Source organism: Solea solea, chromosome 7 (genome assembly GCF_958295425.1).
Source record: "Solea solea chromosome 7, fSolSol10.1, whole genome shotgun sequence".
NCBI classification, from domain to species: Eukaryota; Metazoa; Chordata; class Actinopteri; order Pleuronectiformes; family Soleidae; genus Solea; species Solea solea.
Window position 1 is genome coordinate 5,012,685 of NC_081140.1, and position 26,988 is coordinate 5,039,672.

The window sequence follows — 26,988 nt, forward strand, 5'->3', positions numbered from 1 at the left end:
TGTCTTCTGTTATGGCCAAAATATGCCGACTCCTGTGTGTACAAAATGCACCTGCAGCACGAAAATGTGCATTTGGTGTGAACACAACTCATTAGCCTTAGCAAGCATATGTTATGTGTTTGCTATTACGCTATAACAGCGGTGTCATGTTTGATTAGGAAATGTGATAGTACTAATGTTTTATAATATATATTTATAGTGCATAGTTTTTGGTTCCATTTTACAGTGCACTAAACATTTACAGCTAATAAATGTTAAAGGCCAGAGTTGTGCCTTCATTTTATTTTATTTATCACATTAAAAAATGTCAAAAATGCTGAAACAAGCTGCAAAGTTCTTTAAAAGTTGAATGAACTATCATCTTAATTGTCTTTATTTTTAGTTAGCACATACCTTATACACTTCAAGCTTGAAGCTAATGATGGTTATATAAGTGCAGCTGCATGCTGGTGTGATAATAATAAATAACTAGTCGATGACTAGTGACTAGTGACTAATGACTAGTCGATTATCAAAATAATCGTTTGTGAAATGACTCACGTCCGTTTGTGTTGCTGTGACTCAGCGTGGCTTCCTGTTCATGTACTGCAGACCACTCCTCCCACATATGGTTTTGATTTCATGATGTGCCTCAGCAGTTAAACAGGTCAATACTTGTCAGATGGCTGTTCACCAAACCTCTGTCTTTTTACGAAATCTTGTCACCTCCCTGTCTGCCTGCCAAGAACTGTATTCAGCTGCTCCATTAGCTGAGCCAGACCATAGCGCATTGTAGAACCTGATAATGTAATAAATCCCTGATAATGTAATAAAAATTTGCACTTGAGTCCATTGAAAATGTAATAAAACCTGATAATGTAATAACTTCCCGATAATGTAATAAAGTGCATTTCCCAATAATGTAATACACTTTTTACCAATAATGTAATAAAGTATTACATAATAACGGGTTAGCCTTAATTTCGCAGGTCCTGATAATGTAATAATTCCCCAATATTGTAATAATTTAACAGCAGACCACCCGTTACTTGGGTTCAAGTGGTGATACTGTGTAAGCAATGCAAGCTCTAGCGCCACCAACAGGACAAAGTTGGACATGCATGTATGTACATTAACTTTTGACTTGTTCATCCGTTTTTCACAAACGATGTATCACTGGAACCTTGGGCCAAGCCGAGTTTAACGCACCATTAATGTTTTTTTCGGCCGTATTGGATTTTATGCCATCTTTGATTTGATCCATAATCTTTAAAGGCTTCTCTTGTCACACATTTTGTGTAATCTTCTCAAAACATCGTTCAGATGAACCTTCAGACCATGCCACACGAATGCATTCAACATCTTGAAATTCAAAGGCACTTGGCTGTGGCAGCCAATCAAACATGATGTTGAGGTCACCAAACAGGAAGTAAGCCAATTTCTCTGCAACCCTTTAACATATTTTAACCAAACTTGGTACATAGATTCATGACATCATCCTGGGGATACCACAAAAAATGGTGACCTTTGACCTCTGGGGGCACTGTGTTTAAACTGTTTACTTAATTTCAAAACACAACAGTACACACACAACACACAAGTAACTTATATCCAGAAAAACAACCTCATTTTAAAGCCATCATTTTAGAACTTGATGTCTTCATCATGACTATTTTTAACATGGATTTGAACTTTCTTTTGGCCTTTCATCCAGGCCTCCACCACTCCTTGTGGTCTCCTTGAAAAAGAAGTAATAAAATATGAATGTTTTGAAAAAGTTTGAGATATCAACATATTTACAAAATTCTGTATATAGATATGAACTCACTTGTCTCTTCTACTTCCAGTATATATCTCTGACTTGGTAACTCCCATAACTCAGATACTTGAGCACAAGTCATGCTCTCATCCAATGACAATGCTTGGCAAATCTATGTACCAAGTTTGGTTAAAATATGTTAAAGGGTTGCAGAGAAATTGGCTTACTTCCTGTTTGGTGACCTCAACGTCATGTTTGATTGGCTGCCAGTTATTACATTATCAGGTTTTATTACATTTTCAGTGTACTCAAGTGCAAATTTTTATTACATTATCGGGGTTATTATATTAGCAGGGATTTATTACATTATCAGGTTCTAGACGCATTCAATTGGATGAGTCAGTATATGATTTATTTATTTTGTCTAGGAACTTGAAGGCATAGATCTGGTTTCTTTGAATGTGAATGTTTGAGGGACTAACACTAATGCCGTATTTCTACCGGCTCTACTCGCCTCGCCTCGGCACGGCACAACACGGCACGATTAGGTTGCATCTCCACTACAAAAAAGTACCTACTTAACGTGGGACGCTTGGAACCTCGCCGGAGCAGGTACTAAAAATAGTACCTGGTACCAGGTACTATGCTAGTGGAAACGCTACTTAAACCGTGCCGTGGCGAGGCGTGGTGAGGCGAGTAGAGCCGGTGGAAATGTACCATAAGTCAATGCTAACAGTGGTATGAGGGCCCCCTGCAATGAGAACCAGCTTAAGACATGGACACTCACAAGGTAAACAGACTTTAGTCATTTAAAAAAAAACCTGCTTTAGTATACAACATTTTTGTTCCCAATGCGCTTTCAGAATCAAAACTTACCAGTTCTGTAATATTGACAAATCCTAATGAATATTTCTGATAAGCAGAAGTGGGTATGTGGGGTAGGCTGAGGGTGACCAGAGGAAGTTTCAGTTCATGGCAACAATCACAGGTGCTGCTTGTACACTTTACCACTGTTTATTGTTAGAAACCCTATTTGAAAAATACAGGAACTCGCTAGTACAATAGTTAGTATCAGTATTTGTCCAATACTGCTCGAAATCACTGGATCAGATATCAGAATAAAAAAGGAGTATGATTGTGTAAAGTCTATATCGACTAAAAGGGCTGAAAGGCCTTTCTGCATGGAGTTTGTATGTTCTCCCCGTGTGAACATGGGTCTCCTGGTTCACCAGCTCCCTCCCACAGTCCAAAAACATGCAATATTGGGATTAGATATAGAAATTGACCATAGGTGTGAATGTGAGAGTGAATGGTTGTTTGTCTTTGTGAATTTCTCTGTGAGATGAATAAAGTATCTATCTATCTATCTATCTATCTATCTATCTATCTATCTGTCTCTATATGTGGCCCTGTGATGGACTGGCAAACTGTCCAGGGTGTATCCCACCTATCACCATGTCAGCTGAGATTGGCACAACATCCCCCCGCGACCCTCCTACAGAGTCTAAAGCAGTAGAAAATGGACAGATGTGGACTGAAGGCTGTGATATTGACATTGGACACAAAAAAAGTGACATTGAGAGTAATAACTACTGTTATATGGATTATTATTGTGTGTTATTATAAGCTTCATCACGAGTCACCGTCAGCTACAGGCTTTCAGTCAATAATAATGTTGGTGTTGAGTCATTGTGTGTGTGTGTGTGTGTGAGAGAGAGAGAGAGAGAGCGCGAGAGAGTTAATTAGCTGACATGTTATAAAGAACATACCTGTAATGATGCGGACTCTGCTCTGTCTTCTACGGATGATGCGTTCACGGTCACTCTCCTCTGCACACAGAGGAAACGTGTCACTGTATGAGAGAGAGAGCCAATGAGCTCGCGGGAGTTTATACTGTGCTATGGTGTGTGTGTGTGGGTGTGTGTGTGGGAGAGAGACAGAGAGAGACAGAGAGAGAGAGAGAGAGGGAGAGGCACGCGCTAACCCACTTTTCCCGCTCCTCCGCTCTAAACTGTGAGCGCGCGTCGGACCCGCGCTTCGCCGTCTGACGTTGTATGGAAGTGGAAAAATCCTGTTTCATTTTCTTCAACGTGAAAACATGTCCTGTTTCTTCACATGTGTAGTTTAACATTTACCTTCTTTACTCTCACTTCCTACACATGTTTCTGTCAGTTTAAACACAACTGTTTGACTTACTTGCTCTGTACAACGAACACGGTTTTACTCTTTCCTTTTGGACTTATCATAGATAATAATAAAAAAGTTGGGTTTTTTTGTTTTTTGTTGAAAAGCCTATACAAATAAAATTAACCATAAAACAAACAAAATAATAACAAAGGGGACATGATTGTAACTGAGAAAAAGGCAATGCAGTTAATGAATTCAAACTGGGAGAGGTTGTTTTGAGGAAGCTCATGTACCACTAGTGGTAAATAAAAAAATAATGAATGAAATAATAATAATTAAGAGTCACCTATATCTCTCGCTCCATCTTAATCTAGTTTCACTATACCAGTGTGTGAAGTAAGAGGAGGATGATGAGACAGCAAATTATCTTACTGAGTGTAAATCTGCCTCTGGTGAAAAGTCTGTAGCTGACTTTGCTCGAATGATTTACACCACTGTATTTAACGTTGGTGATAATGGTGTTACTTCAAGAGCTCAATATTTTGAAAAGATTTGGAAAAGACTCTTGGACTATCATCTCACACTTACATCTAACAACAAATCATTAACTAGGTTTTCATTCAAATGTATCCCTATACTCTGACCAAATTGTGTCACCCATGAGAAAATGAACTGTCGTTTAACCAGAGGCATCGCCTGCAACCAGGCTCTCGAGAATTAGAATTAGTAATGTTTGCACACACGCCAATTAACAATAGTGAATTTGTCCTCAGCATTTAACCCTAAACCTTATTACACACTGGTAGTGAACACACACCAGCAGGGCGCAGGAGCAGTAGGCAGCACTTTTCTGCACTGGGGGAGCAATGGGGCATTGGATGTCTTGCTCAGGGGCACCGCAACCAGCGATCTTCCAGTTACAAGCCCAATTCCTTTCCATTGACGATACCATCTTTTAATGACACTGGTGTTGTGCTTTATCAGCTGTCTTCCTCTAAATGGCACCATCATTTACAAAACTGACATCATCTGCTATTGAAAAAACTGAGCTACTACACCTTCACACACCAGACCTGTCTGTTTTTGAATCTCTGTTTAAAGCTCATCTCTTTTCATTGGCTTTTGACACCGTTTAAGTTGTTGATATCATTTCTATTTAAATTTAGTTTTATTTATTTATTTTATTTGATCTGTTTCTTTCATTTTTATGTCTTTTCATTTATTTCCTCCTCGCATGATCATCTTTTATTTATTCTTCTGTGCAGCACTTTGGTCTCACTGTGGTTTACAGTGCTTTACAAATAAAGTTGTATTGGATTGAATTGAATGGGAATTAACTGCTCAGGAAAATGTTGACTGACGTTATAAATCGAGTGGGATACAGATGATGATGGCGTGTGCTGACAGTCGTCTGTGTCTCTGGCTCTAAAGCCGCCTCCCTTCACTGAGAAACCCTCTTGTTGCTGTCCATGGACCCTGTGACTTAGGTGTGGTGGTTGAATCCTCTCTGGCTGCTGCCTTGACACTGCACGCTCACTGGGAAGATAAGCAAACACTAACATGAAAACCCGTTTTACCAGTTTTGTATTTACTTTACATGATGGAGGTGTTGTATTTGTACCCATGTTCTAGTTCAGAAATGGAGCATTACTCTCTAACATCACTTTCCTTGTCTAAATATATATATTTTTTAAATTTTGTTTCAAATGTTGCCTCACTGCTGCACCATATTTTCTAACCCACATGGTTTAAATGACATAATTAAACACAGATGTGTTTTCCTCTGGTTGGTTTATAGCCACAGGAAAACCAGACTGATACATCTAGTGCTAGTTATTTTATGGTAAATAATTATTTTTTAAAGATGGTTAGCAGCTTATTCGTTGCATACATGTTGTTTTACAACAGATGGTGTCTTTAATTTTGTTTCACTGTCTCCCTCCCTATGACCTTGATGTGACTTAATGGTCATTGTTCTGTTAATGTAAAACATAGAACATTCAAAATTAGAAAAATACGTAGTTGTGTTATTTCAAATTTCTAATTCAAATGAGTAATTACAAATATTTAGATCAACCAACACAGGTGTTTCCTCCCCCTCCCCCTTCTGTCACCACCGTCAGCATCTGCTACTTTCAAGTGTATGTAAACCTCAACCACAAAAGCTAGTGCATATATTTATCCAGTGATATAATTTACTGATCCAGGTGCAAATCTTCATGGTTTAGTGCAAAGTCAGACTATTGAAAGGGTGGCCCATGAGCCACATGTAGCCCAAAAGCAACCTTTGAGTGGCCCCAACTCATGGTGCCACCAGAAAAATACATTTCACTGCCTCTCAAAGACTCTTATAATATAATATAAATGACTATAGTAGCAGGACCTGTATCTATCGACTAAAGAGAAACAAATGTTGCAAATTCTGTGCACCTTTTTGATTTTATGCAAATCATAGGTCAAATATGATAAACTCATTTTTATTTTCAAAAAGTAACAATTGTTACAGCTTATACTGTGCAATATTTTGGTCAAAAAATCCTTCAGAAAAGATGATGTGCCTGATGTCATGTCCTAAAATGTATATTTTATTTGTTCTAGTGTTGATGACCACTCAAAGCTGCTTTACATTACAGTTTTGTCATTCACACCTGTTCCCACATCTATGTGCAGCGTATATTCTATCACTCATCTTTCATGCCCATTCACACACTCCCGGCATAGCCATCAGGAGCAACATGGGGTTTAAGTGTCTTGCCCAAGGATACATCGGCATGTAGACTCACGGAGCCGGGAATCAAACCCACAACCTTCAATTTGAAAGACGACTCGCTCTACCACCTGTTGTCTGTTGAATTTCAGGGGCATAAAAACTGAAAGTCCTGGTTCTGGGGACAGAGAGTAAACCTGACCCAGATGACCTCAGTGGTCTGGTTGGTTCACAGTTAACCAATAGGTCAGAAATGTATTTTGGGACATTAAACCATTCAGAACTGGAGTTATGTGTTCCACGTGTTTGGTCTTAGTGAGAACACAGGCAGCAGTGTTCTGAATCAGCTGCAGCCGTCTAATGGAGAACAGCATTGCAGTCGTCAAATCGACTGCAGATAAAGGCGTGGACCGCCATAAGTCCTTTAAGTCTTGATATATTCTTAAGATGATCGTACGCAGACTTTGTGACTGTTTTGCGGTGGCTTTTTAAAGTCAGATCCATGAAAACACCATCACTTCCTGATTGGTTTTTGGGTTTTAATGGGAGTGACTAAAGGTAAGCTCAACTTTGACTCTTTCCTGTTTAGCTCCAAAGACAATTTATTCAGTTTTGTCTTTGTTAAGATGAAGAAAATTGCTTGTTGTGGTAACATATTTTGTTGTTTTTCAGAATCTGAGCTAGTGGAAGCATGTAAATGTTTAACAAAGGCCCTAGAATTGAGCCTTGGGGGTCTCCACTGGTCATTTTTATCTGCTTAGATCTGTGATTACCAATAGACACAAAGTAATCCCTGTTCAATAAGCCAGTGAAGCACTGTACCAGAAGTACTGACCCAGTTTTGCAGTAGGTCAAGCTGTATCTTGTGGTCGACAGTATCAAATGCAGCACTGAGATACAATAACACCAACAGAAATAGGCCAACACAAAATGCACAATTTTGTGCACAATATGCACAAGGTTTGTCACCGTCCCAATCCATGCTCCGCAGTGAGGGTGCTTTCATATAAAGTAGTGAGCAGTGCTCTGATGCGAGGTGATAGTAGAGTGAGTGTGAAATGATACGCAAAGCATGATATGACTGTCCAAAAATCTGCTCTCACACTTTAAGGTCAAATGGAATAAAACCTGCAGCATTAACATGAAAGATGGTGACTTTGCACCAGGGACAGACATTATCACTTTATCTCTTGTAAGTGCAGATTGACGACAATCTTATCAGGAAATACAGTATACAGTCAGTTCTGTAGGCTTGTCAAACGGGGGTTTCAAGAGGCTGACAGTCAGAGAAGACGATAAAGAAAGCTATAAAGCCAGTCACTGAAAATTCAAGGGGTCAGGTAGAGTATGGTGAACTTATGACTGACAGATTACACTGTGTTTAAGTAACACGGTGTGTTTTTGCTTTTTCTGCCAAATGTTGCTTCATGAAGCCACTGTATTATCAGTGGGGTGAGTAAGGCGTGGCATTCAGTAAATCAGTGCCCTGTCGTTTGGTAGCAGATACAGTAAGTCCACTGCTGTCGCCTGATGTTGAAAGACCTGGTAATCCCAAGTTATATTACAGATGTAATAGGAGATATATAAAAAAAAATGTAACCTTGTAACATAAATAATCGTCCCACTCTCGTCTATATGTTGTTTTTAAAGACAATGAACAGGCAGAGATTGTGGGTAATAGTGTGAGAATGATCACATGGTGAGAGGAGACAATAACGCACAGTCAAACATGACATACATTAATTATCAGTGCTGGCCTAAGCCTTTATGTGGCCCTAAGACCTTCCACCACCTGTGCTTGACTATTATTGATACAAACGTAACACCATAAATGGCATTCAGTATAGTTGTTATTTGCACAAAACCAGTGTCACTCTTGTTTTTTTAACCTTACACAGCAGTAAAATGGCCTAGTATTCATTTGCACTTTAAAGTGAAGCACTAAGTGAGGTGGTGAACTTGGAAGTAAACCAGCTGAATGACTTAAAATTGACATAATGACTACAGATATCTAGATTTCTTTAACAAGGTAAAACATGTTTTCTTTCTCTTATCAAGCGAAAATGACTTGTATTTTGAAAGTCAGATGGAAAAAAATAACTTGCATAATCACTGCATTGCTATTTGCAATTAATGTGCAATATTGGAGTGGTACAGTAATTGTGTGTGTGTGAGGCGTTCTTTTTACTTTTATTTTTTTATTTTATTTTATTTTTATTTAGCCTTTATTTAACTAGGAAAATACCATTGACATTAAGGCCAAGATTAGCAGCAGCAAATACAAAACTTTTTTGTTTTCATGAAATTAACTTTTTTGTTCTCTTGGAGGCGTTTTATTTCATCTTATTTATTTTTTTGTGTTTGTTGTGTTTTTCATTGTTGGCCTTGGTTAATTGAAATCTGTATTGAAAATCACAGTTACGGGTCAGTTCACAGGGCTTTTATTAATGGGTACGGGCGGGGACATAATTATGGTTAACGGGTCAGTATTCTGGGCCACACGGTTGTGGTAACCTTTCTGCATGGAGTTGTGTGTGGGTTTTCTCCCTCCCACAGTCCAAAAACATGCAATATGGGGATGAGGTAAATTGGACACTCCAAATGGACCACAGGCGTGAATGTGAGAGTAAATTGTTGATTGTCTCTATGTGGCCCTGTAATGGACTGCTGAACTGTCCAGGGTGTACCCCTCCTATCGCCTTATGCCAGCTGAAATTCGTACAGCACCCACCGCGACCTACATGTGGAGGATAAAGAGGTAGAAGATGGATGGAAGGATGGGTCAGTATTCTCTGTTTTGCCTCCCTGTTCGGAGGAATAGCCTCCAACTTCCTCTTGGCATTCATCCATCTATATTTTTAACACATCTCAACTGCAGGCCCTCATTTTGCTTCTCCTCTGGTCGAAATATTGAGAGGGGTAGTGAGGCTTTTTAGGTTTGCTAATGTTCAGCATTTCTGATGTATAACAGCTGGCTGCTCTCTGCTCACCCTGCTGGCATCCCGTATGCTGAAGAGCTAAGGATTTGTTCTGTATTTGAAAGATAAAAGACGTGTTCCATATTGAAGAGATAAGTTTTTGTTTGTAAGTTTTCTTATCATAGCCTTTCTGCTGATACCTTAGTTAAGATTTATAGCCCTTTTGTTTTCCTCCTTGGGAGGGATTTCTGTTTATAAATTTTCACAGCCATTTTAGGAACTCATATCTCTAGGATTGTGATTTATTTTTTATTTGATAGATTGATTAGATCCAATCATTTAGATTGCGTTTTGTTTTCGACCACATTCTCGGTTAGTTAAAGATCGCCAATCAATAGGATTGTGCTTTTGAGTTAGTTTCCGTTTTGAAGTGTTTGGAGCTTTGTTTTCCTCCGTTTGGAGAGTTTTCTGTTTTGAGTTTTAGGTGTTTCCCATTCATAGTTCCGCAGCGTTTCTTTTGAAGAGTGCTGCGTTCCCCATTTGTTATAGTTTTTCATAGCCTCGCTTTTGTTTTCCCTCAGTAAGAGGATCTTTGTCTTGTGTTTTGCTAACGAGTGCTAATAAAGACTATTAAAAGGCCTCTGCGTCTGAGTCCTCTCTGAACCATCTTGTCAAAAACCATGGCAGAAAAATTACAGATTAGTCCAGTAATGAAAAGTGTGCGAAATCCTGCTCCTGCTGTCAGGCCGTCTCCATCTGTCCGTCATTCATTATTATCCTACAGAAAATGGGAACTTTTAATTGGTCCACTGATTCACTGTGAGTTGTAAAGGTAAAATGGCAACGGGAGGATAAAATAAAATTATTATTTTTCCTTATTTCCTTATCAGGAAGTTGGCAACCCTAAGCTACAAGCTCTGGGTGGTCGGCAATGGTTTGGTGGTAGGTGGCGCTGCAAACCAAAACTCCAAACCAAAACAGAGTTTGCAGCACTAAATTTAAATTGTGAATAAACTGGCTGCACCATTGTTATCAGCGAATGCAGCATTTCAGTTTAACATGTCCCTTTAAATCTCTGACATACCATGTTCATTTTTTTATCTAAATATAATACATTTCATTCAAATAACACAGTACTGATGTTTGAAGCTTGAAATGTCATGGAGATTTAGATTAATCCTGCACCTTTTGAGGTGTTTATATATCCATGAGATCTAACAGAAACCCCTGTTCTTGTGCACAAAGATGAAAAAATGTAACTGTAAGGATTATAGTCATAATCTGCATCACCTTTACATGAAAAAGAGTCAAAAAGTCAGAGAGAAAAACACGTGTGATTAGCGTAGTGTAATCTGTCATTGCCATGCTGTACATGACCCATTGCATTTTCACTGACTGTCTTTATGGGGTTTTTATCTACTCTGACAGAAGTCAAACAGAGTTCATGTATGTGTTTAGAGTGTGTAACAAACATGACATCTGCTCTGGAAACAAGGGAAGAGGTGATTCTGAGGTCTGCAAACACAGGACAGTGGCCACAGAGTTCCACGATACAACTTTCTTTCACTGTGTTACAGTCAGTCTTGGATTTCATCCATGAAATTAATTTTTTAAAGATATACCGGTCATAGTGTGCAACAACTTTCACCCGATCATTTGTTTTGGACAACACCGTGGAAAATAAAAAACAATTGTTACACAGGTGGTTATGAATAATCATCTGACTTGTCGCTCCTTTGCCTATGCAGCATTTCTGTTACTACATTTCCATTTTTATTACTCAGTCTGTTTGCGCCTCAGCATACCAAGTGTGATTGACTAGAACATTCTTAATCTCATCATGAACAATTAAGCATTAGTTACATTCGTGCCATTCCGTGCCGAGGCGAGGTGAGGCAAGGCGAGGCGAGTTGAGGCGAGTTGAGGTCATGTTCAACCATAACATGTTCAGGAAAAAAAGATATATCTGCTAATAATAAGACTTATTTTGAGACAAAAGCTTATATTGATCAGGAAATGACTCTTGTGATGTAAGTGGAGAAATCATAATGCAGTCAGAAAAGGACATCATGTGTACATCTTATCAGGATTGTTTGTGGTGTATTCCTTTGAGAATTTCCAATCATGAGTTGACTCAGTGTACAGACAACCTCCAGAGAGCTGCTGCAGTATGTGCACTGGGGGAGCAGTGGCTGGGCTTTTCCAGTTCCTATTTTCTGCTTCACATGCCTGTAGCAACAGCAAAAAAAATCGTGATTCAGCAAATAAATAATACAAATCAGTTGACAGTGGTGATCGTGTGGTAGCACATTGTGACTCCTGCTGGCATTTCCAACTTTGGGAAATTCGCTGATGAGGCAATATGGAGCAGATGCTTCCTCTGGTGGTACTCGGAGGAAAATCAGAAATACTGTTCTTCTGTGGGTTAGGGAGTGGAGCTGAAATTAAACAACAAAAAAATAATAATTATAGAGTCACCTTACCTCTCTCTCCATCTTAACCCTGAGAACACAGAGCATTAAGGCTGCTTTTTTCCATTACCATGTTAAAATGGGAACAGAGGCTATAAGAATAAGTGCTATATGGAACATCTTATATCCTTTTTTTTGGCACAACTTATAGGCAAATAAAAATATTTTTTTATATGTTCACCATTTATATAAACACACCTGAGCATAAACTACAATATCTTTTAAATTTGCAATTAAATTTGTGAAATTTGGATATGTCCATAAACAGTCAAGAGATCTGTATTATAACCGTGGCAATTTACTGAGGGTGCACCTGCGGCACGGATCTGTGCTGTGTGAGCCCTAAGGGTTAATCTAATTTCTACGGTCCCCCGGACATGAAATTGTAAAAAAATAAATAAATTAATAAATTGTGGCCGCGAAAAGCTATAACGTGCGCACAAAATACTATTTTGTGGCCACGAAATAAGTATAACGTGCACACATAAATTTAACTATACCAGTATGTGAAGTAGTATATGTGAGGAAGAGGAGAATGATGAGAGAGTAAATTATCTTATTGGGATTAAATCTGCCTCCTGTGAAAAGTCTGTAGCTGACTTTGCTCATACTTTCTCTGGTGGTACTGAAAGTCTGAGAACCACTGACCTATGTAAATGTTCAGTATCAGCTTTAATTGAAGTCAATTTATGGTAGAAAGAATTGTACAGGGTGTAGATCCAACCCAGGCCTGTTGGGTCAGAACCCATTGAGGATCTAAATAAGCTAAGCTCAAGTTAGTGGGCGAAGACTGCGCCCAAGAACCACCAAGGGCTGCATTAACCTCTCAGTGTACAGCCTTTAGAAAAGCATTAGAAGAAGATGGAGACAATGAAGGGTTTTGAGCTGTAGCATCGTTCTCTTTTTCTTTGGTAGCAATGTATCCTATTCCCTGCGTCCAGACTTGTACCGCCACCCGATGGTGAAGTCAGATACTACAGGAACCTGACGCGCGAGTATACCAGGGTCCACGATATGCGACGCATAATGCAATGCGCACTTCGTATAGTATACCTCAAACAGAGATTTGTCTGTCAGTTTCCTTATGTGACAAAAGAAAAGAAAGTAAATGTGAATTTCTTAAAAATGTGGTTCATTAGTCTTTAAACTCTTTTTTTTTTTTTTTTTTTTTTAATTATGTCATGTGCATTGGTCTTCTTGTGCTGCAGCGGTCTTATAGGTTTTTCCCCTGGATGCCCTCTGAAGCAGTATATGGATCCTGGTTTATCATTCACCAGTAATTAGCCGATTATCTTTTTTCAGTTTTGTGCCAGCTCTGATTCTTCAGCTCCTGTCACAGTCAGGCACAGAGCGAGTCTTTGTACTCCACCGTGTCAGAGCCGGGTGTGTATTTTGAGGTCGCTGTGTCCTAAATGTTTCATAGATGGGAGAAAAAAAGAGTTTATATTTGTAAATAGCCGCTGTACAATGAAGTTGCTGTGATGTTGTGAGCTATTTACAAGCACAAGGTCCTGACTTCTTTGCCATCAGACGTCTTTGTTTACATCGACAGAGAGACCTATGGGGAAGGAATTGAGCTTGTAAAGGTGGCTGGTTCTTGTACTGTGTGAAAAGGATGGGTTAAATGCAGAGGTCAAATTCAATATCACTAATTGATGTGAAAAAAAATAAACCATTTCATTAACATTCAAACAAAAACAATAACATTCACAACAGATTACTGGGGTCACTGTCTAATGGCAAACAAAAGCCCTAAATGTCCTCATTACCTCAAAAATGGGAAAATAAACTGCACGGTGAAATTGAATTTAGTCATGAATACTCAATGTGGCTTCTTCAGATATCCTTATTATTGCGTTTGTTTTCACTTCAGTGTGCAGTGTGGTTTTTATTGGAATTTCCTTGATGGGTTACAAATAACTGCTTGAGCTGAGTAAGATACATTACATAGTTTGTTTTAAGTTTTAATGTTTTAAGACAATTTATATACTAAAATTTAAGATTTAAATCAAATGTATACCTAAAATTAAACAAAGAAAGAAACAAAGTGTGTGACTTTGAAGAGAACAATTACAAGAGTAAGATAAGAAGACTGATACCAAGCCTGTACTATAGCTCAGCACGGGGTCAAGGTCACCCCAGGTTCTTTAGTTACAAGACAGCAACCCCTAAGTATTTCTGGGTTCTTAGATGCATTTGATGCTACATATGAATGGCCCAAAAGATATTTGCTTTACTGTGTACACTGACAGACACAGTAACAGAAGACACAAACACACACACACACACACACAAAAATAAACCAGATACTACATATTTCTGAATACATGATGGCTGTAAACATCATGAAAAATGAAAATATAATATAATATAATATAATATAATATAATGTAATGTAATGTAATGTAATGTAACATAATATAATATAATATAATATAATATAATATAATATAATATAATATAGTATCATATAATGAGTTGATTGGTAAGAGGTATTTTAAGTGCAAATAGACAAAGTCAGCAGTTCCACACATCTGCACCATGGGGCGTTGCCTTTAGAATGACCTGGTTTCCTGCTTGGATATAGGTCATTAAATGTGGTTTGATCGTCATCGTGTATAACCACTGTCATAAAAATGTTTAGGTTTTTTTAGCCTCAGAATAAGCTTCAACCTCAAACAGGCAGATGCTGATGCTATAGATCAGTAAGGCTAATTGTAAACCAAACACAAATGCAAACATAAATAAATAAATAAACTCCAAAATAAGACTACAAAAACGTTTTAGGACTTGCTGACGTTTTAGGACTTGCTGACATTTTAGGACTTGCAGGCATTTTAGGACTTACCGGCATTTTAGGACTTTGCTGGCGTTTTGGGACTTGCTGGCGTTTTAGGACTTGCTGACGTTTTAGGACTTGCTGACGTTTTAGGACTTACCAGCATTTTAGGACTTTGCTTGCGTTTTGGGACTTGCTGGCGTTTTATGACTGCTGGCGTTTTAGGACTTGCTGACGTTTTAGGACTTGCTGGTGTTTTAGGACTTGCTGATGTTTTAGGACTTGCTGACGTTTTAGGACTTGCTGACGTTTTAGGACTTGCTGGTGTTTTAGGACTTGCTGACGTTTTAGGACTTGCTGGTGTTTTAGGACTTGCTGACGTTTTAGGACTTGCTGGTGTTTTAGGACTTGCTGACGTTTTAGGACTTGCTGGTGTTTTAGGACTTGCTGGTGTTTTAGGACTTGCTGACGTTTTAGGACTTGCTGACGTTTTAGGACTTACCGGCATTTTAGGACTTTGCTTGCGTTTTGGGACTTGCTGGCGTTTTATGACTGCTGGCGTTTTAGGACTTGCTGACGTTTTAGGACTTGCTGGTGTTTTAGGACTTTGCTGGTGTTTTAGGACCTGCTGACGTTTTAGGACTTGCTGGTGTTTTAGGACTTGCTGGCATTTTAGGACTTTGCTGGCGTTTTGGGACTTGCTGGTGTTTTAGGACTTGCTGGTGTTTTAAGACTTGCTGGCGTTTTAGGACTTGCTGGTGTTTTAGGACTTGCTGGCATTTTAGGACTTGCTGGCATTTTAGGACTTGCTGGCGTTTTAGGACATGCTGACGTTTTAGGACTTGCTGGTGTTTTAAGACTTGCTGGCGTTTTAGGACTTGATGGTCTGTGTTCTGACTTTGTGAGTGTCCACAAGGGTGTGCCACAGGGTTCGATATTAGGACGGCTCCTGTTCATTATGTACATTAATAATTTAGGAAAAAATGTGTCAAATGTGTGCATTTTTATGCCGATGACACAATTATTTACTCTTTTGGATCAACACCTGCTTAAGCTGTTGAATCTCTGCAGAAAGCTTTTGATGTGATCCAGCACACTCTCCTGCAGTTAAAACAAGTCCTTAACACTAGTTAAATACTTAAATCCAGGCTTAGAGCACTTGAGACGACCTCTTTTAAATGTAACTGTTATTTATAATTTTAATCACCTTCTGTAAACTGTAACTGAGTAATTTTAGCTGCCTCTTGGCCAGGACTCCCTTGAAAAAGAGGTTTTTAATCTCAATGGGACTTTCCTGGTCAAATAAAGGTTAAATAAATAAAAATAAAATTAACTCTGCTCAAACCCTGATTATAATTAAAAACCTGTGTGTTGGTTTACCTTTAAGGGTCCTAGGCTCTCATACCTAGGTGGCCTTGTCAGCAACACCCTTTTAACAAATTAGACAGACAGACAGACAGACAGACAGACAGACGACTTTATTAATCCCTTTGGGAGGTTCCCTCTGGGAAATTAACAGCTCCAGCATCCACACACAGCACTGTTAAAAATAGAGAGTAGAATAAAATAAGATAAGAATAAAAATAAAAATAAAAATATAAAAATAAAAATGAAAGTGACCCATGCTATATATATGTATGTATACCTACATACACACAACACCTATATATATATATATATACATACATACACATCTACATGTATACACATACATACATACATATACACATACACACATATATACATATATGTATATACATACATATACACACATAGGTACACACACACACCTACAGTTTTATTGCACATGTCTATGGTTTTATTGCACATGTTATTATGTTATTGTTGTGGTTGTACTGTTTTTTTTTGTTTGCCCTAATTGATTTTAGACCAAAATACACACACATATATATGGTTATATTCCATATAACTGTATATATATATATATATATATACATGTATATATATATATATATATATATATATATATATATATATATATATATATATATGTATACAGTTGTGTGCAAAAGTGTTTGCCCCCTTCCTGATTTCTTAATTTTTTTGCATGTTTGTCACACTTAAATGTTTCAGATCTTCAAACAAATTTAAATATTAGACAAAGACAAGACCCAAGTTAACACAAAATGCAGGTTTAAAGTGATAATTTAAAAAGGTTCAACCCCGAAAACCCTCTAATGTGGCTGAATTACAACAATTCTGCAAAGATGAGTGGGCCAGAATTCCTCCACAGCGTTGTAAAAGACTCATTGTAAGTTATCGCAAACGCTGGATTGCAGTTGTTGCTGCAAAAGGCGGCTCAACCAGTTAGGTTTAGGGGGCAAATACTTTTTCACACAGGGCCATGTAGGTTTAGATTTGTTTTCCCTCCCTTAATAATAAAAACCTTCATTTAAAAAAAGCATTTTGTTTACTTGTGTTGTCTTTGACTAATATTTAAATTTGTTTGATGATCTGAAACATTTAAGTGTCACAAACATGCTAAAAAATCAGGAAGGGGGCAAACACTTTTCACACAACTGTATATATAACCATATATACATATATATATATATATATATATAGATAGATATAAATAGACGTTAGTGCATTTTGTTTGGTTAAACTCAAAATTAGCACTACAGGCTGGAATTTCCTTGTCTGTAGATTTAGATTTCTGTCTGTGGCAGAGTTGAACTGAAAATTGTAATCCCTACTTCTACACATCACACACATGTTTCAACAGTGTTTATGGTGTTGCCATAGATAACACTAAGTGAGCAGTTATAAAGCTATATAGATAAGAAAAGAATATTCTGTACTTCCACTCTGAACGATATTCTGTCATATCAAGTAATGAAATGAAACAATAATAATAATAATAATGTTGAACTTGGCCTGTAAGCCATTCTGTAAAGAGAAGCATATTAAATATTAAATGTAGTGATGATGACAACATGCCGGATGTACTTCACTTATTTTCCCTTTTGAAATAGAAAACAAAAATAAATAAAAACAAAATAAAAGTGCATTGAACCTAAGTTTAGTAAGTTTAAATCATCAGGTAAAGGCAACAGAAGCATGGTTTATTGATGAGCAGATATGAGGCACTTGTTTTGTTTGTAAATAAGAAAGAGGAGGAAAAAAATTCCCAAATGCTTTAATTATAGAAAAAAAAGTCCAGCAAATCATCCAAGGCTCCGTGTTTTTCCCCATCACTACACATGTGCATTTATTAGGTGCCATGACAAAACAATAATGTCAAAATAATCACTGTATTTGCAGCAAACCGTGAATGAATTGATTATCTCTTAATGAATGACCCCCTTGTATAATCTGTTGATGACAAAGTATTTCTTTTTGAAGGCTTGCATAAGCATGAAGGCATGGTTTGATTGCGTACTTATCTAACTGGTAGGGGGTGTGACTCCCAGAAGAACCATATAAAGCAAAGTGTCAGACTCGGAGAACTCAAATCTGCAAACTCCTGAGACAAAGCTACAGCCATGACCTCCATCACCAACACCACAGGTACATCTGACTCTAAAAGCTACTCACAATTCCATATTCTCTCTTGTGTTTTGTGGATGAGGAAACTGACTTTGGTTTGCAACTTTCCTGCAGTGCTTAACAAATCCAAGTCGAGGCAGAACATCCACCATTTCACAGATGTGCATGGTCTGCCTTGCATCGAGAAGATCGTGAGCTCAGTGGAGGAAATGCCTGAGTCCATCAGCACCAACATCACTGGCACCATCCCACAGTGGATCAACGGGAGCTTCTTGAGAAATGGACCAGGAAAGTTTGAGATCGGGGATCACAGGTGAGCGCTACCCTTCTCCAAATCATTGATCTAAGAGTCACCTTTTTTACGTCTATTTATTGATTTTCAACTGGTTCAAACAGAATAAAACACCCCTTTGTGCACATGAGAAATAATGAGGCTAAATACACTAGGGTGGCAGGGATAATCAGACACAGGTGAGACACGTTAGGGCGGGGCAGACGATCAAAAGACAGGACGGGAAACAAAATGCAACAAGTAACAGGTACACGCAAGGATAAACTTCAAAATAAAACAGGAAATGAAACAGAATGAAACAAAACTAAAAAAAACATAGGTTGTCAGTGTATTGTTCACTGCATCTTCTTATTGTCCTTCAACCACATTATGTATCCATTGTGGGAAGTTTGTCAAACTTCCAGACTTGTAATATCAGCCAACAATTTTACTATTTGTGCTGCTATCGTGACCAGGACTCCCTGGAAGAAGAGATCTCAATGGGACCTTCCTGGCTAAATGAAGGATAAATGAGGATAAAGAGATGACTTGGACTTCATAATTATTGGTCACTCTTTCGTCCTTGACCGCCTCAAAGTTAAAGGGGAAGATTCCCTCTGAAAAGCCTTAGCAAAGATGGCTGTAAATATATTTGTCTTCCCTCCATTCTCACCAGGTTCAACCACTGGTTTGACGGCATGGCTCTCCTCCACCAGTTCAAGATATGCAACGGTCAGGTGACGTACAAAAGCCGCTTCCTGTCCAGTGACAGCTACCAGGCCAACAAGGAGGGCAACCGCATTGCAGTGTCCGAGTTTGGGACGGTCAACGTGCCAGACCCGTGTAAAAACTTCTTCCTGCGCTTCCTGTCGAGATTTGAAATACCAAGTGAGTTTCCCCATAAATCCTTCAATGCATGAATGAAAGGTTTTGTTATTGTGCTTGTGCTGTGTTGTGAACCTCGACATCAACACGCCTCCTCTTTTCTAGAGCCCTCAGATAATGCCAATGTGAGCTTTGTGACCTACAAAGGGGATTATTACGTCAGCACAGAAACCAACATCATGCACAAGGTGGATCCTGAGACGCTGGAGACGATCGGAAAGGTAACGTTATGTTGAATGTAAAGGTAAAAAAAACCTGAAATCTGTCTAAATATCACATAGTAGGTCATAAAAGTCTTGATTATATTAATCTGCTTATTTTTTTATTTCATTTGGAATTACACAAAGTGATCCTTCAATTCAGTTTTATAAAGTAATTTCATGTACAATTACCTTTGTGATTTAAAAAAAAAGAGAAAGAAAGAAAATAAAACATTTAAAAAAAAAAGGTGGCCATTTCAGGGACGTGTATTAAGTTTTCCAATCTTTCCCAAGCTCCTCAAATTAGACATTTTGTAACTTGAAAGTGTTGTCTGAGAATAAGATGTTTATTTTGCACATTGGGGACGTGCTTTTACTTTGAAAGAACTGTAGATTATTTTTTTTTACTTGACGTTAGTCTTACATTTAACTTGAAACCTGCAGGAACCCCTGCAATAATCATCTAATACATAACACTAACACCTGGATCTACTCTGTACACTCATACAGTATTTGTTCCTGTTAGGTGAACTGGAGCAAATTCATTGCTGTGAATGGAGCCACTGCACATCCTCACACTGAGCCGGACGGAACAACATACAACATGGGAAATTCCTACACCGTCAAAGGTTTGTTACGAGGCGTCACCTCAAAGTTTCCACTTTCAAGCTGCTCCTCTGAGCCTCATGAATGTGTCTCAACAGGAGCGTCCTACAACATCATCCGTGTGCCTCCAACCAAGAACAAGGCAGAGGAGACACTGGAGGGAGCCACCGTGCTGTGTTCCATTCCCTCAGCGGACAAGAGTAAACCTTCCTACTATCACAGCTTTGGTGAGTCAAATAAATACCAAATGTGTCCAAATAATAAAATCAAATGGAAAAATGGAATATGATGTGATGGTTGGTTTTTTTCTTGACAATTTAGCAGTTTTATTTGATCGTCTGCTGATTACTTTTCTACTAATCCACTAATGGACTGCACAGGGCCGGCCCAAGCCTTTATGGGGCCCTAAGTTGAATTGGATTTGGGGCCCCCACATCCCACTACCTAAGAGTAACCAGTGCTAGACTTTAGACATTGCATTAATTATAGCAGTGTTATTTACAACAAACTAGTGTCACTCTTGTTTTTAAACCTTTCGAGCGCAGTTAAATCACACAAATGATCTGGTATTCATGTATTAAGCTGGGAACATGTAGTGGAAACACAGCAATAGTGAAGTGTGGTGATACTGAACTTGAATTAAACTAAATTAAACTAGATTAAAACTTAGAACAGATGTGCAAATGTGCACTAAATGAGTAACTCCAAAATAAAACCAAATAACTGAAGCTCAACACATAAATATATCTGAAAATATCTAATTTCTTTTCTTTTTTTTTCTCCACACACTATTGCCACTTGCTTAGTGGATCTCTTATTTCAGTCCATTCAAAACAAACATTTTCTCCCTCCTGTCCAGCCATATCTGAGAACTACGTGGTGTTTATCGAGCAGCCCGTTAAGACGGACCTGGTAAAGATTGTAACGGGGAAGATGACGGGGAAAAGCATCAGCGATGGCTTTTCCTGGGACCCAACCCTCAACACCATCTTCCACTTGATTCACAAGAAGACAGGAAAGGTAAAGCTCAAACTGTCTATGATACAGTTTGTCCTGGACGTTTGTGTTGAATATAACACCAATGTGGGGATAGATTTCATTCCTCTCTTCACTCCTGTGTTTCAGGTCAGCGCCGTCAAGTATTTGGCCAAACCACTGTCAACCTTCCACCAGATCAACGCGTACGAGGAGGACGGCCTCTTGATCCTGGACATGTGCGCTTCAGACGATGGAGAGGCGATCGCCAACTACAACATCCAGAACCTGCGGAAGTCTGGGGAGGCACTTGATGAGGTTAGCAGGTTAAGTTGAGCTCCACATTCAGCACTTTGATGACTTTTCCAGACAAATCTTTATATGCAGGGGCGTTAAAAACAGCAGCTGCCTGCATCTCAGGCTAATGGGCTGCTGACATGTACTAATTTCATAATTCAGGTCAACCACAGTGGCCTTTGCGTAGCAGAAACAATGTTGTCCTACATTATACGGAGTCAGCTGATGCCTCAAAACATCAGGCTGCTGTTGAAACATGGAGGTGCTGAATGACGCCCCCCTGTAAAACAAAACCTTTGTTTAAAGTACATTTAAAAAGCTTATTTTAAGGCTATGACAACCAAACAATATCATAAATCTTACACACTGGACCTTTATTGACAAGTTTAAAAAGATGAAATGCAGTAGACTTTCCTTATAGCTTAATTAATCTATTTAAAAATGCATTTATGAACATTTTTTATTGTGCAATCAGTAATAATTCAGAACAGCTTTATTATCATTTCTGTTGTCCTTCGTACATATACACCATGAAGCACTGCTATGCTTTAGGGAGGAAAAAAGTAGTTGTTCCCTTGAAATGCCGCTGCATATGTGTATGATGTGACCGTGAGTTTACTGAAAATACTCCTGTTTCCTCGTCGTCAGGTGTACAACACCCTATGCAGAGCGTTCCCACGGCGCTTCGTGCTGCCCCTGAAGGTGGACCATGATACGCCCAAGTACCAGAACCTGAACACCCGCAAACACAGCATGGCCACTTGTATCAGAACTGAGAGGAACAAGGTAAAGGCATGACTGACATGTATCTATGTACACACATGTGTGTGTGTGTGGCCCGTCTGGGAAAAGGTGCCCACTCCCACTGATAGCACAATAGAATATAAAGTTCCTTTTTAAGGCTGTGGCTTGATACAATTCTATTACCCACAGTGTAAACACAGTTGTATGTGTATACTGTACGTACATTCTCAACAATGCTTGTTTTGACCTCATATTCAAGCATTTTTTCATTTTATAGTAAAGTTTCGGAATGAACAACAAATAAGATTATAAAGTTAGACGGCAAACTGCACATGCAATGATCCACACGTTTTGTTCCGTTTGCTGTTTAACACTTATACATCATGTCAAGTTTAGTTGATTGATTCATAAAATGTCAGAATATGTTGATAAATATTCAAATTTAAGAAGCCAAAACCACATGAGTTGTTATTTATTTTATTCATCGATCACTCAATTGATCAAAATACTTGGTAATTTATTCCGAAGTAGCCTTAATATATAATAAAACATCATCTGTGAACCCTATATTTCAGAACAGAATCATTTTTGATGAACACAAACAGCAAAATCTTGAAGTGTTTTCAAAAGCAATACTGTTTTCAGTATTTCTGCATGTGAATGCTTCACAGGAAGTGCCCCAAAAGCAAAATCAAGTACCTCCTCCAGGATATAAGACATATTTTTTAATATGAATATTTTTGAGTAATTCTGCTACTTAAAAAACAGTTTTTATCTTATCTTATTATCCGCTTTGGTTGACTGTTTACTGTGCCGTGGGTGCAGGTGGTGTGTACCCACGAGGACCTTCACGGGGATGAGCTTCATGAGTACGGTGGTTTGGAGTTCCCTCAGATCAACTACGGTCAATACAACACCCGGCCCTACCGCTACTTCTATGGCTGTGGCTTCAGACACCTGGTGGGAGACACGCTCATCAAGATGGACCTGCACGGGAAACACATGAAGGCGAGTCCCCTCTAATGTTTCCCGCTTTAAGATAATAACACAGTTGTCTTTTAATATTGCATGTAGTCTTTAATATAAGTTAGTGATGCAAATTGTTCCCTATGTTGTGGAAAAAATTGAGAAATCCTGCCCTTCTTCATATTTTATCTTACTATCAATATTATCACAACCAGAACAGGAAACAAGGATTTTCATGATCATGAAAAAAGCTCATCATTTACTGGAAAATGTAAGAGCTTCTGAATGAAGAGGATTAAGTTTTTGATTCTTTTTTTCCAGGTGTGGGAGAAACCTGGTCTCTATCCCTCTGAGCCAATCTTCGTACCCAGCCCTCATGCCACAGAGGAGGACGACGGCGTCATCCTGTCTGTCGTCATCACTCCAAACAAGGTGAGTCAGGTTAAACTTGGACAAACAGATTATTTCTCTGTACCATAAATAGTGACAATGCATCGTGTTCTTTGTTACTATACTTAAGATGTACTTTACCTTACTTTATTTCTATTTCTATCAACTTTTACTCCACTGCATTTCCCCTATCTTAAATCAGAAGAAGAAGAGTTGGTATTATGGTCTTTATTTATATAGAGCTGCTTTACACTATACTTTTCACCCATTCACACGCTGCAACCTGGGGTTAAGTGTCTGGCTCAAGGACACATAACCCACATGGAGCCACCATGGCTCCTCACTTCTTCAGTACATTTATATCAGAAAAATGTGAAGTTCCTTTTATATCAGAGAATTACTTTTGATACTTAAGTACAGTAAATGTCATAAACTTTAAGACTTTTACTCAAAAATTCAACTTCTATCAGTCATTTTCTGGTAAGATACTTTTACTTAAGTATGACTGTAAGGTATTTTACACTAGACTGGCCTTTGTCGCGGACGATTCGGTGCATTCCCATAATTCAGCAGTGATACAGGAGGAAGTAACTGTACTTCACAATTACAAATATTTATGGTGTATTAATACTGCTGATATCTGGAACTCTTGCACACTAATCTGTTCTTATTCTTTCAAGGACAAGAGTACATTCCTCCTGGTTTTGGATGCCAAGACGTTTGAGGAGCTGGGCCGAGCTTCGGTGCCCGTCAACATCCCCTATGGTTTCCATGGGACATTCAATGCTTCTGCATGAACACATGACAGGATGAGAGATGATGGAAACTCTTCTCATGCAAAGTGAATATGTTCCTTTTGTTTATAAGTTGTGTGTTTATCTAGTTTGGAAGGTTTTTCATGTAAGTGTATAAATCTCTATACTGGCATAGTTTGCTTAGATGGAAATCAAAAATGTAAAAGAGATCATTGTTGTTTGTAGATATAATAGCTATTATATGAAGGTGTTATACTGATGTTGCACTGTGACACATATTTACATTTACTTATTTAGCAGATGCTTTTGTCCAAAGGTGAGTTCCCACTGAGGGGAAACACTGAGTATAGTGAGACCTTGAAGTGTAAGAACACAAAGAGCACAAGGTCTGCTCAGTAAATTAACAGGATCATGTAAAGAGGTGTCCCACCACATGGAAACTACAGACTAGAACAGCCTGGTCTGAAGTGTGAGTGAAGCCTAAACCAGACACACCACTACACTATATACAGTATATGCCACAGGTGTGGCAAACGCACTATTCCTCTGCTCGCCCTAAGTCTTCACACAATAGAAACGATATTCTTGGTTTGTATTTTGAGCTTCCACTTCAAAACAATGAGGCTCAAGAGCATCTATGGGGCTTATTCTAATGCTACAAAAATACAACAACTTATTTCACAACAGTTTTACACTATATATATATACACACATGTATATATGTATATATATATATATATACTTTTATTCTATAAAAAGGTTCTATGGATAAAGGAGGACATTTTATGAGACCCATTCTTTCCAAAGTCTTCATCAGTGTTTGGAAACCGTTGAAGAGTAAGAGCTGCATCCATCACATGAGACTGGAATGCACAAAGATGCTGAAATGGCAATGGATGCACTGGAGCCAGGTTCATAGGGAAGACAGGAGAAACCGAGTAGATAACCCTTGACATAAGCCGGGTCACGGGGCCTGGGTCTCAGCAGTTTGCTGGATGGTGTTAATCAGTTGTGGGTCTTGGGGCAGGCAGATTAGAGTGAGCTGCTTTGGTAGATTAAAAATTCCCCACATCTAGAGATGAGGTCAGTATAGAGTAGAAGGACTCTACAGGATCACTGACCTCACTGAGAGGTCAAAAAGTGAAGGAGGAGCAGAAGGTGCAACTTAAACTAATGTCTGGACACACATACAAAACAGGTCCCAGAGGAATAAGCTATGTGAATTTAAAACATGAATTATAAACAGCTTAATGAAAATGTAAGTTTCCTAACTGACAATAATTCAAATATTGTAAATATTCTCTGAATAAAAAAAGATGACTGATCTTTTGTGCATGTGTCTTCTCCTTGTGAATGTGTCCACAATCAGTCTCTTCTTTTGTATTGTTAGCATTGATGGACAATTGAAGTACTTATTACATAAACTCTTAATTCCATAACACTGAGTTCAATCATTATCAAAATGTTTCAGTTTGAGTTGTGTGGACCAATTGTGCCCCCTGCTGGCCACACACTGAACATGACTACTGTGTACAGCCTTGCAGAGATTGAGGTGAAATATTGAATGGAAATGCAACATAACTTTAAAAAAAATAAATAGTTTATTTGAAAGGTTGCAACTTTGCCTTTGCAATGTTTTTTGATCGGTTGATGCATGGGTAGTTTTATTTTCATCTCATGCTTCCAATATTTCTGATAATACGTCAGTTATAGTTTAGCTTAAGTCCTGATATCTCTCTCTCTCGAGTGACCAACACTCATTACCAGTGATTCCATTGTTTCATCGACACCCCCATTGTGTGACATTTTCAGAAACATCACAGTCTCTACACATTAGTCTCTCACCCCTGCAGTGAACCTCTGAACACACTAAACTACACCTCAAGTTGAATTCATAAAACACCTTAGAAAATGAGTACAACTAAAATCAGTAGCATCATCCATCCATCCAATATCTACCGCTTTATCCTCACGGGGGGGTGCTGTGCCAATCTCAGCTGACATAAGGGATAGGCGGGGTACACCCTGGACAGTTTGCCACAGACTTAGAGACAAACAACCATTCACTCTCACACCTATGGTCAATTTAGAAAGACCAATCTACCTAATCCCCATGTTGCATGTTTTTGGACTGTGGGAGGAAGCCGGAAAACCCGCTGAAAAACCCACGCACACACGGGAGAACATGCAGACTCCATGCAGAAAGGCCCTTCTGCATGACTCGAACCTGGGTCTTCTTGCTGAAAAGGCAAGGGTGCTAACCACTACACCCACCGCGTGGCCCTGAGTAGCATCAAGAAGCATGTTCCCTCATATTTATGTGTCTGTACGTGGTCAGACGAGGAGAGCAAAGACTCAGGAAGAGAATGAACAACGTAATGAGGCAAAACAGTTCAACTCTAAAACCTTTACATTTTTGTAAAGGATAAAGCAGTTTTACTATTGTGACTGCTTTTGTTCTTGTACCATTAACATATGAGAATGAACCAATGAATTATGCTTAGAATCAGATTATTGATGGTTCACAATTAACTCTTTAAAAACAGGACACAGATATCCACCAATGAGCCACAGCATTAAAGCCTGTAACCAGTTTTAATGATGTGACCAGTCAGTGTAACTCATGACTGCCAAGACAGCTGTATTGAC

The 26,988-nt window shown here is 38.6% G+C and overlaps 1 protein-coding gene across 1 annotated transcript; it reads left to right on the forward strand.

Annotated features, from left to right (window-relative positions):
- Window positions 1-18,188: 18,188 nt before the first annotated feature.
- On the forward strand, window positions 18,189-25,664 carry LOC131462651 (carotenoid-cleaving dioxygenase, mitochondrial-like). The gene is made up of 12 exons (XM_058634041.1): window positions 18,189-18,271; window positions 18,365-18,563; window positions 19,198-19,409; window positions 19,512-19,627; window positions 20,133-20,235; window positions 20,311-20,439; window positions 21,072-21,232; window positions 21,338-21,505; window positions 22,133-22,270; window positions 23,054-23,236; window positions 23,516-23,626; window positions 24,265-25,664. The coding sequence occupies exons 1-12, from the start codon at window positions 18,247-18,249 to the stop codon at window positions 24,379-24,381; spliced, it is 1,662 nt and encodes a 553-aa protein (XP_058490024.1). The 5' UTR covers window positions 18,189-18,246; the 3' UTR covers window positions 24,382-25,664.
- Window positions 25,665-26,988: the final 1,324 nt, after the last annotated feature.